At 50.0% G+C, this 15,191-nt stretch overlaps 1 protein-coding gene across 1 annotated transcript in view; it reads left to right on the forward strand.

Annotated features, from left to right (window-relative positions):
- Positions 1-495: 495 nt before the first annotated feature.
- atic (5-aminoimidazole-4-carboxamide ribonucleotide formyltransferase/IMP cyclohydrolase) overlaps positions 496-15,191 on the forward strand; it is a 52,159-nt gene continuing 37,463 nt past the window's right edge. Inside the window, exons 1-4 of the mRNA XM_038787079.1 lie at positions 496-557; positions 4,378-4,504; positions 6,400-6,476; positions 7,268-7,334. Of these exons, the coding sequence (XP_038643007.1) occupies positions 539-557; positions 4,378-4,504; positions 6,400-6,476; positions 7,268-7,334 (290 nt within the window). The 5' untranslated portion in view covers positions 496-538. The remainder of the gene's footprint in view (positions 558-4,377; positions 4,505-6,399; positions 6,477-7,267; positions 7,335-15,191) is intronic.

The raw sequence follows: 15,191 nt of genomic DNA on the forward strand, positions 1-15,191 counted from the left end.
CAGAAGAGCAGCAGACATCTAGGAACACCACCTCTTGGAAGTTTCCCTCCAAGTTTCCCTTCCCTCACCACCCTGACTTTGAAATATATCACTGTTCCTTCAGTGTGGCTAGGGCAAAGACCTAGAACTCCCTAACAGCACTATACCTGCACCACAGACTGCAGCTGTTTAAGAAGGCTGTTGAGAAGCACCTTCTCAAGTGTGGGTAATGAATAATGCTGGCCAAGCCCGGCTCATGAATGAATAACAAAATGTTGGTGTTTGTGGGAACTTGCTGTGCCCAAACTGGCTGCTGCTCTTTCTCTCCATTGGGAGTGTGTGCAAAGTACATGCCGCTGGAGAAATCAATCAGTCTTTTCCTTTCTCGGGTTTAGAGTCTGTCAGAGGAGAGTTTGCAGAGGGACTGTGTGCAGGGGGAGGGTTTGATGACTCTCAGGCTGCCAATGTGATTGGCTCTTCCTGTGTCTCCTGCGCTCAGCTTCCTTTCCGCTGCACTCGGCCCCGCCCAGCAGTGTGGATCCGGCGGAGAGCGGAGACCATGGCCCCCGTGGAGCTGGGTACCGACCTGACTGGGACCGGAGTGGGAGTGGGCATTGTTTCTGATGGGGGGCGGGGGAGTTTGCACGGTTTCTAATGGGGATGGGGAGTTTGCACGGTTTCTGATGCGGGTAGGGGGAGTTTGCACTGTTTCTGATGGGGGCGGGGGGAGTTTGCACGCTTGCTAATGGGGGTGGGGGCGTTTGCACGGTTTCTAATGGGATGGGGGACTTTGCACGGTTTCTAATGGGGTGGCGAGTTTTCACGGTTTCTAATGCGGATGGGGCGTTTGCACGGTTTCTAATGGGGGTGGGGGGAGTTTGCAAGGTTTCTGATGGGGTGGGAGAGTTGCACGGCTTCTGCTGGGTTTGGGGGAGTTTGCACGATTCGATTGGAGGGGTTGCACGGTTTCTGATGTGGTTGGGGGAGTTTGCATGGTTTCTCATGGTGTTGGGGGAGTTTGCACGGTTTCTGATGGGGTTGGGGAGTTTGCACGGTTTCTGATGGGGTTGGGGGAGTTTGCACGGGTTCTGATGGGGTTGGGGGAGTTTGCACGGGTTCTGATGGGGTTGGGGGAGTTTGCACGGTTTCTGATGGGGTTGGGGGAGTTTGCACGGTTTCTGATGGGGTTGGGGGAGTTTGCATGGTTTCTGATGGGGTTGGGGGTGTTTGCACGGTTTCTGATGGGGCTGGATAATGCACGTTTTCTGATGGGATTGGGGGAGTTTGTACGGTTTCTGATGGGGTTGGGGGAGTTTGCACGGTTTCTGATGGGGTTGGGAAGTTTGCACGGTTTCTGATGGGGTTGGGGGAGTTTGCACGGTTTCTGATGGGGCTGGATAATGCATGGTTTCTGATGGGATTGGGGGAGTTTGCACGGTTTCTGATGGGGTTGGGGGAGTTTGCACGGTTTCTCATGGGGTTGGGGAGTTTGCACGGTTTCTGATGGGGTTGGGGGAGTTTGCACGGTTTCTAATGGGGTTGGGGGAGTTTGCACGGTTTCTGACGGGGCTGGAGGAGTTTGCACGGTTTCTGACGGGGCTGGAGGAGTTTGCACGGTTTCTGATGGGGCTGGAGGGGTTTGCACAGTTTCTGATGGGGCTGGAGGGGTTTGCACAGTTTCTGATCGGGCTGGAGGGGTTTGCACGGTTTCTGATGGGGCTGGAGGGGTTTGCACGGTTTCTGATGGGGCTGGAGGGGTTTGCACGGTTTCTGATGGGGCTGGAGGGGTTTGCACGGTTTCTGATGGGGCTGGAGGGGTTTGCACGGTTTCTGATGGGGTTCCAGGTGTCTGCACGGATTCTGATGGGTTTGGGGGAGTTTGCACGGTTTCTGATTTGGGGGGTGGGGGTGTTACACGCTTTCCAGGGTGGAATTTGCGTGGTTCCCTTTTCCTTCGTATTTGGTAAACCTCCTCTGTATCCCATTCCCCCAATTTGCTCTTCTGTCTATATCACACTGAAACCCATAATTATCACCCGAGGGGGTTAGCAACCTAAACCGGGCGGGAAGGTCAGAGAGGGGTATTTTTTTAAATAGTGTGATGTGTATGCTGACTAGGTCTTCATTTTCTTCCCACCCTTAATTGCCTTTGAAAGCTGGTAGTGAGCTGTCTTCTTGAACCACTGCTATCCATGTGGTGTAGGTACACCCACAGTGGGACAGATGAACATTCGGAGCTGGAGTAGGCCACTTGGCCCCTTGAAGATGCTCTGCCACTCAATATCTGATTCTGATTGTAACCTCAACCCCACATCCCTGCCTCCCTCCAGTCGCCTTCACCCCCTTGTCAATCAAGATTCTCTGCCATAAAAATATTTGAAGACTGCTGGAAGAGTTCCAAAGGCGCATCCCTGAAGAAGAACATTCTCATCTCTCTTAAGTGAGCGACTCATTTTTAAACAGTGACCCCTTGTTCTGAATTGTCCCACCAGAGGAAACATCCTCTCCACATGTATCCTGTCAATACCCTTCAGGATCGATCAAATCACCTCTTCCTCTTTTAAACTCGATTGGGTGCAAACCTAAATTCTCCAATATTTTGTCATAATTCATTTTTAAAAATCTTTATTGTCACAAGTAGCCTTACATTAACACTGCTAATGAAGTTACTGTGAAAAGCCACATTCCGGCGCCTGTTCGGGTACACAAGAGGGAGAATTCAGAATGTCCATATTACCTAACGGCACGTCTTAACAGCAAGCCGGGGAGCCTGGCGCTGTGAAGCCATAGTGCTGACACAATGCTACCGTGCTGCCCAATATAGCCCGCCCAGTCCAGTTATTAAGTCTGGTAAACCTTCTCTCAACTGCTTCTGATACATTTACATCTTTCCTTAAGTAAGGAGACCAATATTGTACACAATACTCCAGATGTGGTTCCACCCGTGCCCTGTGTAACTGAAGCATAACCTCCCTACTTCTGTAATCAATTCCCTCACAATCAATGATAACTTTCTCTTTGCTTTCTTAATTACTTGCTCTACCTGTATACTAGCCTTTTATGGTTCATGCACTCGGACACCCAGATCCCTCTACCCGAGAGCTCTGCAATCTCTCTCCATTTTGATAATATGCTTTTTTTATTCTTCCTACCAAATTGGAAAATGTCATATCTTCCCACATTATATTCCTTTTACCAGATCATTGCCCAATCAGTTAACCGATTTATGTACTTTTATAGCTTCCTTGCATCCTCTTCACAATTTACCTTCCACCCCATCTTTGCATCATCAGCAAATTTAGCAACCATCCCTTCACCCAAGTCATTTATTTAGATTGTAAAATGTTGAGGCCCCAGCACTGATCACTGGCACACTAACTCGTCACAACCTGTCAACCAGAAAATTAGTTTTTGACCCAGTGACAGTGAAGCAACTGCCAATATATTTCCAAATCAGGATGGTGTGTTGCGTTGAGGGGAACCTGCAGGGGGCGAGGTTCTCAGGTATAGAATCATAGAATTTACAGTGCAGATTGAGGCCATTCAGCCAATCGAATCTGCGCTGACCCTCTTAAAGAGCACCCTCCACAGGCCCAAACCCCTGCCCTAACCCCGTAATCCCACCAAGGGGAAATTTAGTATAGCCAATCCATGTAACCTGCACATCTTTGGATTGTGGGAGAAACCCACACACAGATGGGAAGATGTCCAAACTCCACATAGACAGGCACCCGAGGCCGGAATTGGACGAGAGCCTCTGTCCCTGTGAGGCAGCAGTGCTAACCACTGTGCAGCCTTGCCGCCTGTCGGGAGGGAAGGTGGCGAGCGGGTGGGTCGGGGGAGGATTGTTCAGCAGGAGAGGTGCCCAGTGGGGAAGATGAATTCTGACATAGCTTCAGACTCCAGGAATTACAAGGAGTATTTCAACTGTTAATTCTACCTCCGCAATCATTTCAGACTTGGCTCTCTCTCGTTCATCAATTTCTTCTCGTTTGTGGAGTTTACCAGTGCTTTCCTCGTGGGGTAGAGTGACAGAACCTCATTTCGGCCTTCGGGTGTGCATTATTATAATAATAACCCAGCACTTGACTGGGCTCCGGCTGCACTGTATGGTTTCGAAGAAATGCGGTTAAGGCAATGTTGGATTGAGGCTGTTCAGGGGGGATGTCGGGAAGTACATTCTCACCGTTGTCCCTTGAAACACGGTTTCAGTTTTGGGACAGTTGAATGCTTTAAATTTAAGGGATTGATTTTTATTAGGCAGGGATATTAAGGGACGTGGAACCATGGTGTTTTCTCTCTCTCTCTTTCTCCCCCCCCCCCGGCAACCAAATCTTTGCTGTGCCATCCTGCTTCCTATCTGCTGTCTGTGACTTTAGCACCAATTTTCTCTCCTAGCCCTGCTGAGCGTCTCGGATAAAACTGGTTTGGTGGACTTTGCCAGGCGCCTGGTTTCCATCGGCCTCTCGCTTGTTGCTTCTGGTGGAACAGCTAAGGCTCTGCGGGAGGCTAATCTCGCTGTCAGGTGAGCAGGCGATGGGCAGAGAGAGATTCGGTGGAGCTGTTGAGATAATCCATTGGATTAATTTTGGTTACTTCGAACCAAACCTCAGAGATTGAAATGATCACAAATCAGATTAAACGTTTTTAATAATAATCTTTATTGTCACAGGTAGGCTTACATTAACACTGCATTGAAGTTACTGTGAAAATCCTCTACCCTCCACATTCCGGCGCCTGTTCGGGTACACATAGATGAATTGGGCATTCTGAATTTACCCTAACAGCATGTTTTTCAGGACTTGTGGGAGGAAACCGGTGCACCCAGAGGAAACCCACGCAGACACGGGGAGAACGTGTAGACTCTGCACAGACAGTGACCCAAGCCAGGACTCGAACTGTGCTGTGAAGCAAGAACGTTATATTTATGTAGCACCCGTCACACCCTCAGGATGTCTCAACGCACTTTACAGCTTGTGAATTAATTTTGATATGTGGTTATTTTCTTATGAATCAGTGACCGTTAAGGCTACTTTGAACTGGGAAAATAAACCTTTTGGCCAATCTTTGCAAATAACCTTATTTCTCTAGCAACCTCGATATCTCTACCAGGCTTCCATACGAGGATAATAAAATATCCGCTTCAGTCAGAGTGTGACTCAATGTGTGAAATAAGTCCACGTTGAATGGTAAACATGAGCCTAGAGTAACTTCTTTAGTAACTTTTAAAATGGCTTTGGCTAAAACAGGCTTTTCGGCCTTTTTGCTCGGGTGGGAGGGTCGCATATTTGCATTTTTTTTAAACCTCGAGTCGATGTGCAAATTTTGGAAAGATAAGGTTGGGAACAGCAATATGGTAAATTTCAACAAAAAAAAGTTGAGGTACTAAGCAAAAGTAAAGCAGTGTCATAAGCAAAAAAATTAAGTTTTAAACAAAGTAATTCACACACAAATAACCGGATTGTGAGTGTTTCTGGCGCTCTCTCATTCTCTGGTTGCACACACACAGTTCCATACCGGCCCCGGTTCACTGTCCCTGTGGAGTTTTCACATTCTCCCCATGTCTATATGGGTCTCACACCCACAACCCAAAAAGATGTGCAAAGCAGGTGGATTGGCCATGCTAAATTGCCCCTTGGAAAAAAAAAAAATCGGGGTGTCTTAAATTTATTTAAGAAAGTAATATAATCTGCAATGTATTTGTGAGTGTACATCTTAAACTATTAGAAATACCTGTGTTTTTAATATCTGTTGATATATAAGTTTGACTCCTGTTTGCCGTAGGCTATGTAAAAAATAATGGTTAAAACGGCTTGCTTTTTATGCTGATCTATGGTCCACGTAAAAGAGAAGATTGGGAGCCACTGCCCTACTTCACAGCTGGAGGTTAATTACTGTTCTCTAAGTTTTCTAAGTTCACTAAGCTTTGCTAAGATAAAGTCCATTTTAGAACAGTGAACAGTGACGGAAATATCTGTGTTGACCAGCCTTCTGTGGTCACACCAACTAGCTGGCAAAGGAACAGGCTGATGATCGGTTCAAAATATTCCCCTTTGTGCTTTCCTGGACTTCCTGATGGTGCTCAGGGCTCCTATATGTCCCAGTGTCTGACAGAATTGGACACCAGCCGAGCTGGGTCTATCCCCGGTAAACAAAGCCAGTCATTGACCAGGATAGAGCTGAATTTCAAGGTGATCTCTGCTAGTCAAATAGGTGACGGTTGTTTGACATATAATGGTTGAAGACCTCTTGGTGCTCCATATTTCATACTGGTAAGAACCAAAGTCTAGGCATCTTGTGTAATGTGTCTGTGCGCCATTTTGTTGGTTTCTATTGGATCACATTGTCTGCTCTCTACTTAATAAGGCCAGAATGACAGTTGATGAAATTTATATTTTGCTGTTTCTTTCTCTTGCTAAGGGATGTGTCTGAGATCACTGGGTTTCCTGAAATTTTAGGCGGGCGAGTGAAGACTCTGCATCCTGCTGTTCATGGAGGTGAGTGATCTAACCAGGGTTGAGAAAGAGGAGGGTGGTTGTGATTCTAATGATGAGCAGCTAAAACAGGGCAGCACACTTACATTGTAAATCTTTGCCTGGTTCTTGAAACTCTCCCAAGCCCAGTGGTGTGTGCACCCCAACATATTTCCGGGAAATATTCGAGCTGCAACATCAATTGGGCTCCTAATTTCATGGAATTAACTGACTGACCATGAAAGGCATTGCTCCTGACACAACTCTGTCTTTGGCTGCCGTCCATTTGCATGTCCCTCCTAGCAGCAGTGACAAGCTCGCTCGATAACTGACTGTCTACCCCTGACCCATGCCTCGAGCATTGACGGGGGACGCAGTGGTAATATCACTGGGCTAGCAGAGGCCCCAGACTAATACTCTGGTGACACAGGTTCAAATCCCACCACAGCAGCTGGTGGAAGTTAAATTCAATTCATACGTCTAGAATATAAAGCTAGATTCGGAAATGGTGAGCATGGAAACTATCATGGACTGTCCCAAAAACTAATGCCCTTTAGGGAAGGGAATCGTACCACCCTTACCCAGTCTGACCTACATGTGACTCCAGTCCCCATAGCAGTGTGACTGAATCTTAACCGCCCCCTGAAATGGCTGAGCAAAGCCACTCGAGGGCAATTGGGAATGGGCAACAAATGCCAGACTTGCTAGCAGCACTCGCATCCCATGAAAGCACTGAAGCAAAATAAGCCAAATTAACCTACAGGAGCTGCTTCAGATGATGATTTTGTATTTCTGCCCCCTTGTTTCTGCATTAGGTATTTTGGCCCGGAATATTCCAGAGGATCAGGCTGATGTTGAGAAACTTGGTTTCAGCCTAATCAGGTGAGGATTTTGCATGGTGGAGAGATTTCCGCTTTTCAGGAGGATCAGTCTCTGGTGGAGAGGTGCTGTCGCTATGAGCGTATACCTCATGCACCCCCCCCCCCCCCCCCTCCAGCTGTCGTGCAACCCACCACAGCTTTGCTGTCAGAGGGATGCTGTTGTTTTCTACCCGCCTCCTCTCGAAGACATTGACGGTTCTGCTGTACATCTCAGTGCTTCTTGAGGCTGTTGGTTTACTCTTGGGCTGGAGGGGACAGAGTAACCCGGGGCAACCACAGATTCGCCTCGTGCTGGTTTGGTGGGCAGCACCCGTGCCTCTTTGAGTGAGAACGTCGAGGGCTCGCGTTGTTCTGCCTGGAACCTGGGCGCAAGCCGAGAAACACAGACTGCCGCTCCATCGGCGGTTTAACATGTCACCTGAAAGCACTTGAGAGAATGCAGCACTCGCTTAGTGGGAATGTCAGGTGACACTTTGAACCCATGACCTTCTGTCTCCAAGGAATGAGTGCCACCCACTGGCCACATCTGATATCAGATTAAATGTGCAGTATCTACACGAATCTCTGTGGCAGGAGAGCTGGACTCTCCAGAAACTGGAGCATAGCTTTCCTGGGAGCACACTATAAACAGCTAGGCACAGTATTTATGAAGGCTTTTATTCTTATGTTGCCCTTGGATGATATTTAATGTAGGATCACTGGTCCCTTTGACACGTGTCCCTGAAGGCACAATCCTTGAAACCTGGGGGCAGCGAGTAGATGCTGGATTAGATACAGGAGCAGAGCATGGACTCTGATGAAGCTAAACAATTTCAGAGATCAGCAAATAGAATTTACATAGAGAGCCGAGGGCGAAGGAGTTCTCCTTCTCACACATGCATAAAGTGTACTCCCGGATTGATTTTTTAAATTTTGAGCAGGGTCTTTCTGGCTGGGGTAGTGGACGTGGGGTATTCGGCGATTACAATCTCAGACTATGCACTGTACTGGGTTGACCTACAGGTTAGTAAAGACAGTAATCAGTGCCCGCACTGGAGGTTAGATGTGGGACTTTTGGCGGATTAAGGCTGTGAGAGCGGCTGAGGAAATGCATTCAGAACTACCTGCAGGTTAATGACACGGGGGAAACTTCGGCAGCAGTGGTTTGGGAAGCACTGAAGGCGGTGGTAGCACTCGATCCGTGCTGAGCGGGAGAAGGTGGACAGGGCAGAGATGGACAGACTGGTAAAGGAGATACTACAGATCGATAGGAGGTATGCGGAGACCCCAGAGGCAGGGCTATTAAGGGAACGACGGAGGTTGCAGGCAGAGTTTATTTGCTGACCACGGGGAGGGCGGTGGAGCAGCTGAGAAAGACGAGGGGGGTGATTTATGAACACAGGGAGAAGGCCAGTAGAATGCTCGCACAGCAGCTGAGGAAGAGGGAAGCAGCTAGAGAGATAGGGAAAGTAAAGGATGGAGGCGGGAATCTGGTTGGTGATTCGATTGAGGTGAGTAAGGTGCCCAGACTTTTACAGCAGGCTGTACAGGTCGGAACCCCCTGCGGGGCCGGAGGGAATGAGGCGCTTCTTGGAGGGGCTGAATTTCCCAACGGTGGACGGAGATCGAGTAGAAGGGCTCGATTGGTCTGGAAGAGATAATGGAGGGTCTGAAGGCCACGCAGGCGGGTAAGGCCCCGGGTCCGGATGGGTACCCAGTAGAGCTCTATTAAAATGTTCTCCGGGATATTGGGGCCGGTGTTGTTGACGATGTTCAATGAGGCAAGGGGGAGAAGGGTGCTGCCCCCGACGATGTCACAGGCAATGATTACGCTGATTTTTAAGTGGGGCAGGAACCAGGAGCGCTGTGGGTCCTACAGGCCTATCTCCCTGCTGAATATGGATGCCAAGTTGCTGGCCAAAATCTTGTCCTCCAGGATTGAGGGTTGTGTTCCGGACGTTATTGGGTGGACCAGATGGGGTTTGTTAAGGGTAAGCAGTTGGTGGCCAGTGTAAGAAGGCTGTTAAGTGTGATCATGATGCCCCCGGAAGGTAGGGAGGTGGAGGTAGTGATCACAATGGATGCCGAAAAGGCTTTTGATCGGGTAGAATGGGATTATCTGTGGGAGATACTGGGACGGTTCAGATTTGGACGGGGCTTTATTGACTGGGTCAGGTTGCTGTATCAGGCACCTGTGGCAGGTGTGCGGACAAATAGGATAACATTGAACTATTTTAGACTGCACCGGGGGACGAGACAGGGATGCCCCCTCTCCCCACTGTTGTTTGCGCTGCCTGCAGAGCCTTTGGCAATTGCTCTGAGAACTTCAAGGGGCTGGAGAGGACTGGTCCGGGGAGGGGGGTGGAGCACAGGGTTTCACTCTATGTGGATAATCTGCTTCGGTACGTTTCGGACCCAGTAAAGGGGATGGAGGAAATCATGGAAGATTTTAGGGGAATTCGGCCGGTTTTCATGGTAGAAGCTAAACATGGATAAGAGTGAGATGTTTGTGGTTCAGGCAAGGGGACAGGAGGGGCGACTGCCGTTTAGGTCAGTGTAATGAACTCCAATTGGCTTTATTGGTTGGCCAATTGGAGTATGAGCTCCCTCAATGATAGCTCATTGAGGGGGCCCATATAATCACCTGTGTAGGCTTTGTGAGCAGTCTTAAGTTGACTGGACTGCTAGCAGCACTGTTTGTAGCTGCTCCTGTAATATCGTTATTGTAAATAAATATTGGTGTGGTGATGGAACTCCTGCCTCCCGTGGATTACTACAGTGGCGACGAGGATGAGATATAAAGTAGACGAGTCAGGCTTACATCCATTAGAAGACAGAGTAAGGGCAATAAAAGAAGCCCCAGCTCCCATCACGGTCGAGGAGTTACGATCATTTCTAGGGTTGGTAACCTATTATGGAAAATTTATTGAAAATTGGGCGTCCATCCTAGAACCCCTCCACCAGCTACTAAAAAGGGGCAAGAATGGAAATGGTCCACCCGCCAAAACCGAGCATTTAGGGACATTAAGGTACAGCTGTCATCCGAAAATGTCCTAGAGCATTATGAGCCAAGGAAGGAGTTGGTGGACACTTGTGATGCATCCCCCTATGGGGTAGGAGCCGTCTTAGCCCATAGAGGAAAGAATGGGAAAGAACGGCCAATAGCCTATGCTTCGAGGACCTTGGCGATGGCTGAGAGGACGTACGCCCAAATCAAGAAGGAAGGACTGGTGGAGATATTCGCAGTAAAAAAATGTCACCAGTATCTGTACGGGCGGAAATTCACCATAGTGACGGACCATAAGCTGTTATTAGGGTTATTAAAAGAAGACAAGTCAATACCCCCGATTGCATCAGCTAGAATCCAACGCTGGTCGTTGCTACTGGTGGCATATAGATACGTTCTGGAGCACAGACCGGGAACGCGAGTAGCAAATGCAGATGCTTTGAGCAGACTTCCCCTCCCGGACACTCCGCCGCAAATACCAAAAGTAGAGGAGACAGTAATGACTCTAAATTTTTTGGACACCCTACCAGTGTACGCACAACATATTCGGTTGTGGACGCAAAAAGACCCAGTTTTAGCCAAGATGAAGCATTTACTGCTAACAGGGGAACTGGAAAGACCAGTGGAGCCCCAGATGCACCCATACTGGAGCAGAAGGGACCAAATAACCGTAGAAGACGGTATCCTATTATGGGGAGCCCGGGTAATCGTCCCAGCTCAGGGCCGTCAGGCAATCTTAACCGAGTTACATCACGGACACCCAGGGGTGTCTAAAATGAAGATGCTAGCTCGAAGCTATGTTTGGTGGCCAGGTTTGGACACAGACATAGCCTTGGTACGTCGGTGCCAGGAGTGCCAACAGGGGCAAAGAGTGCCACCAGCGGTGCCATTTCACCCGTGGTAATGGCCAGGCAGACCGTGACCCGCCTGCATATTGACCATGCTGGCCCATTCATGGGCTCAATGTTTTTGGTGATAGTGGACGCCCACTCCAAATGGTTGGACGTCCACCGGGTAAACACGGCAAGCACAGCATCGACAATTGAAAAGCTCAGGGCCTCGTTTGCAACACATGGACATCCGGAGGTATTGGTGTCGGATAACGGAACAGCATTCACAAGTGGGGAATTTGGAAAATTCCTGAAGGAAAACGGAGTCCGTCACATCAAAATGGCCCTCTACCATCCAGCGACCAACGGCCTGGCAGAGAGAGCGGTCCAGACACTTAAAGCGGGACTCAAGAAGCAGCCGGTAGCGTGAATGGACATAAAGCTCTCCCGCTGGCTGTTTGATTGCAGGACCATACCGCATTCCACAACGGGCATGCCGCCAGCTGAACTCTTAATGGGAAGGCGGCTGCGAACGAGGCTGAGTCTCCTTTTCACAAATTTAACGGGAAAAGTGGAGAAACAACAGGAGGCCCACGCAGGGGGCATGATAATAGTCGGCAGCAGAGACACTTCCAGGTGGGGGCACCGGTTTGGGTCAAGAATTATAGGAATGGACCAACGTGGGTCAAAGGCACGGTACAGTCCCAAACAGGGCCCATATCCTATGAGGTTTCAATAGGAGGTAAGGTGCTGAAGAAACACCTAGACCAAATAAGGGCAGCGGAACCACACCTGGAGGCAGGCAATGCAGGACCGCCTCAAGCTGGGATAGCCCAGACGGAAAGGATACCCACACCCCAGCCCCGAGCAATTTCTCCAGACCCCCGTCATCCAGTCGTCAGAGTTGGAGATGGACACGCTCGACGAGGCCGCCGCGACACACCTCCCCAAGGAGGAGGAAGAACAACTTCCAAGGAGGTCGTCAAGGAAAAGACGGGCACCTATAAGGTACACCCCGCCCACTTCGGAGAACGTCACAGAGGTGACAGACCCTGACATGAGGATGAGGAGCAGGAAGAAGCTCAGAGGAATGCCAGCTGGCAGGAATTCCTCGGAGTTGGGGGGGGGGGTGTAATGAACTCCAATTGGTTTATTGGTTGGCCAATTGGAGTATGAGATCCCTCAATGATAGCTCATTGAGGGGGCCCATATAATCACCTGTGTAGGCTTTGTGAGCCAGTCTTAAGTTGACTGGACTGCTAGCAGCACTGTTTGTAGCTGCTCCTGTAATATCGTTATTGTAAATAAATATTGGTGTGGTGACGGAACTCCTGCCTCCCGTGGATTACTACAGTCAGTAAGGAGTAGTTTTGGGTATCTGGGCATCCAAGTGGCGCGGGAATGGGACCGGCTGCATCAATTGAATCTGGCTGGCTAGTGGACCAAATGAAGGACGATTTCCGTAGATGGGATACGCTTCCGTTGTCGCTGGCTGGGAGGGTACAAACGGTGAAAATGACGGTCCTCCTGAGGTTCCTATTTGTATTTCAATGTCTCCCCATTTTTATTCTGCGGTCCTTTTTTGAGCGGGTCAACAGGGTGATCACGGGTTTTGTCTGGGCGGGCAAGACCCCATGGGTAAGGAAGGTAATGCTTGAGCGGAACCGGGCAGAGGACGGGCTGGCGCTGCTAAATTTTAGTAACTATTACCGGGCGGCGAATATAGCCATGATCAGGAGGTGGGGGGGGGGGGGGGGGGGAGGGGTCGGCAAAGGTGCATATGGAGGCGGCTTTATGCAAGGGCACCAGTTTGGGGGCGTTGGTAACTGCGCCTCTGCCGTTCCCGCCGGCGCGGTACTCCACCAGGCCCGTGGTGGTGGCGGCCCTGAGAGTTTGGCCCAGTGTAGGCGGCGTGTGGGAGCATCGGTCTGGGCCCCAATTTGTGATAGCCACCAGTTTGCCCCGGGGAGGATGGATGGGGAATTCCGGGTATGGCGGAGACTGGGGATTGAGAGGATGGGGGATGTGTTCATAGAGGGGAGTTTCCCGCGTATGAGGACGCTGGAGGAAGTTTGGGCTGGCGAGGGGAAACAAATTCAGATTCTTGCAGGTACGGGACGTCCTTTGTCAGCAGGTGGCAACCTTCCTGCTCCTACCGCTGAGGGGGATTCGGGACAGGGTAGGTTCCAGAAGGTGGGTAGGAGAAGGGAGTGTCTCTGACATTTACAAGGAACTTATGGGGTCAGAGGAGACTCAGACCGAGGAGCTGAAGCACAAGTGGGAGGAGGAGCTGGGAGGAGAGATAGAGGATGGTCTCTGGACGGACACATTGAGTAGAATCAACACGTCTGCAACATATGCCAGGCTCAGCCTGATACAATTTAAGGTTGTTCACCGGGCTCACAAGACAGTGGCCCGGATGAGCAGATTCTTTGGGGTGGAGGACAGGTGCACAATATGCGCGGGAGAGCCAGTGAACCATGTCCATATGTTTTGGGCGTGTCCAAAGCTTCATGGGGGGGGGGGGGGGGGTTTGTGGACGTCATGTCCAAGGTTTTGAATGGCGCTGAGTCCAGAGGTTGCGATTTTCACGGTGTCGGAAGATCCGGGAATCCAGGAGGAGAAAGAGGCAGACGTTCTGGCCTTTGCTTCCCTGGTAGCCCGGAGACGGAGGGCACCGGCCCTCCGAAAGAGCACCCTACCAAGGCCCAAACCCCCCCCCCCCCCGTATCCCCGAAGCTCCACCTAACCGTTGGACATTAAGGGCCGTTTAGCGTGGCCAATTTACCGAACCTGCACATCTTTGGGAGTGTGGGAGGTAACTGGAGCAAAACTCATGCAGACATGGGGAGAATATGAAAACTCCACACATTCACCTGAGGTTGGAATGGAACCCGGGTCCCCAAGTCACAGTGCTAACCACTGTGCCACTATGATGCCTGCAAGGGCCATCACTGTGGTTCACCCTTCGAGTGGAATCAAGTTAGTGAGCCTGTGGTTCCATTGGGGAGAGATGGCTTCAGTTACCAGCAAAGAAACTGACACTTGAGGATGTGGCTGAATTGTCCGTGCTCTGTGTGGATTGACTTAAATGCTGTGTCCCTGACCCTCTGGCAGCATTTAGCTGTACATCCACAGTCTCTGTGTGGCAGCCACGGGGCCATGAGGTGGAGCAGTATTCTGCAGCGGAGTGTAAACCAAACCCCTGTTAAGGTGTGACTTGTTTCCAGACCAGGCTCACCCTGGCTTTGACTTTCTTGTCAATATCGCTGTTGATGCAATGAGGCCGGTGGGTGAGTGTTCTGTCCAGGATGGCACCAGGTATTTTGGGTAGGGCCCAGACTGCATGAATGGGTCAGTACAGATGGTATAACAGCTGGACCTGAACCCCATAAGTGCACATGTTGCACTGAGGGACCAGCAGGCCCACTGACCTTTCTGTCCTTGCCCAGCATCCCAAAGAACTTTCAACTAATGCCCCTGGACTGAGGTCAGCAAACTGGGCATAGTTAATTCAGTGCCAGGAGTCCTGGCGAGACAACGTAACAGTGTTGGTTTGATTACTGAGCTGTTTGACACCAGCTGACAGTGCACTTTGGTTTTGCACTGTTTTGTTAGCTGAAAGGCCATGCCAATCTTCACGGCTCTCTTGTTTCCCTCCTCCTCCTCTGGGAGTTCAGGTCCATTGTATCCTGAAGGTGGCAACGCAGGTTGATAGAGTGGTCAAGAAGGCATACAGCATGCTTGCCTTCATCAGACGGGGTATTGAGTACAAGAGTCGGCAAGTCATGGTACAGTTGTATCGGGCTTTGGTTAGGCCACATTTGGAATACTGCGTGCAGTTCTGGTCGCCACATTACCAGAAGGATGTGGATGCTTTAGAGAGGGTGCAGAGGAGGTTCACCAGGATGTTGCCTGGTATGGAGGGTGCTAGCTATGAAGAAAGGTTGAGTAGATTAGGATTGTTTTCATTGGAAAGATGGAGGTTGAGGGGAGACCTGATTGAGGTCTACAAAATTATGTGAGGTATGGACAGGGTGGA

Source organism: Scyliorhinus canicula, chromosome 2, assembly GCF_902713615.1.
Source record: "Scyliorhinus canicula chromosome 2, sScyCan1.1, whole genome shotgun sequence".
In the NCBI taxonomy this organism is placed as follows: domain Eukaryota; kingdom Metazoa; phylum Chordata; class Chondrichthyes; order Carcharhiniformes; family Scyliorhinidae; genus Scyliorhinus; species Scyliorhinus canicula.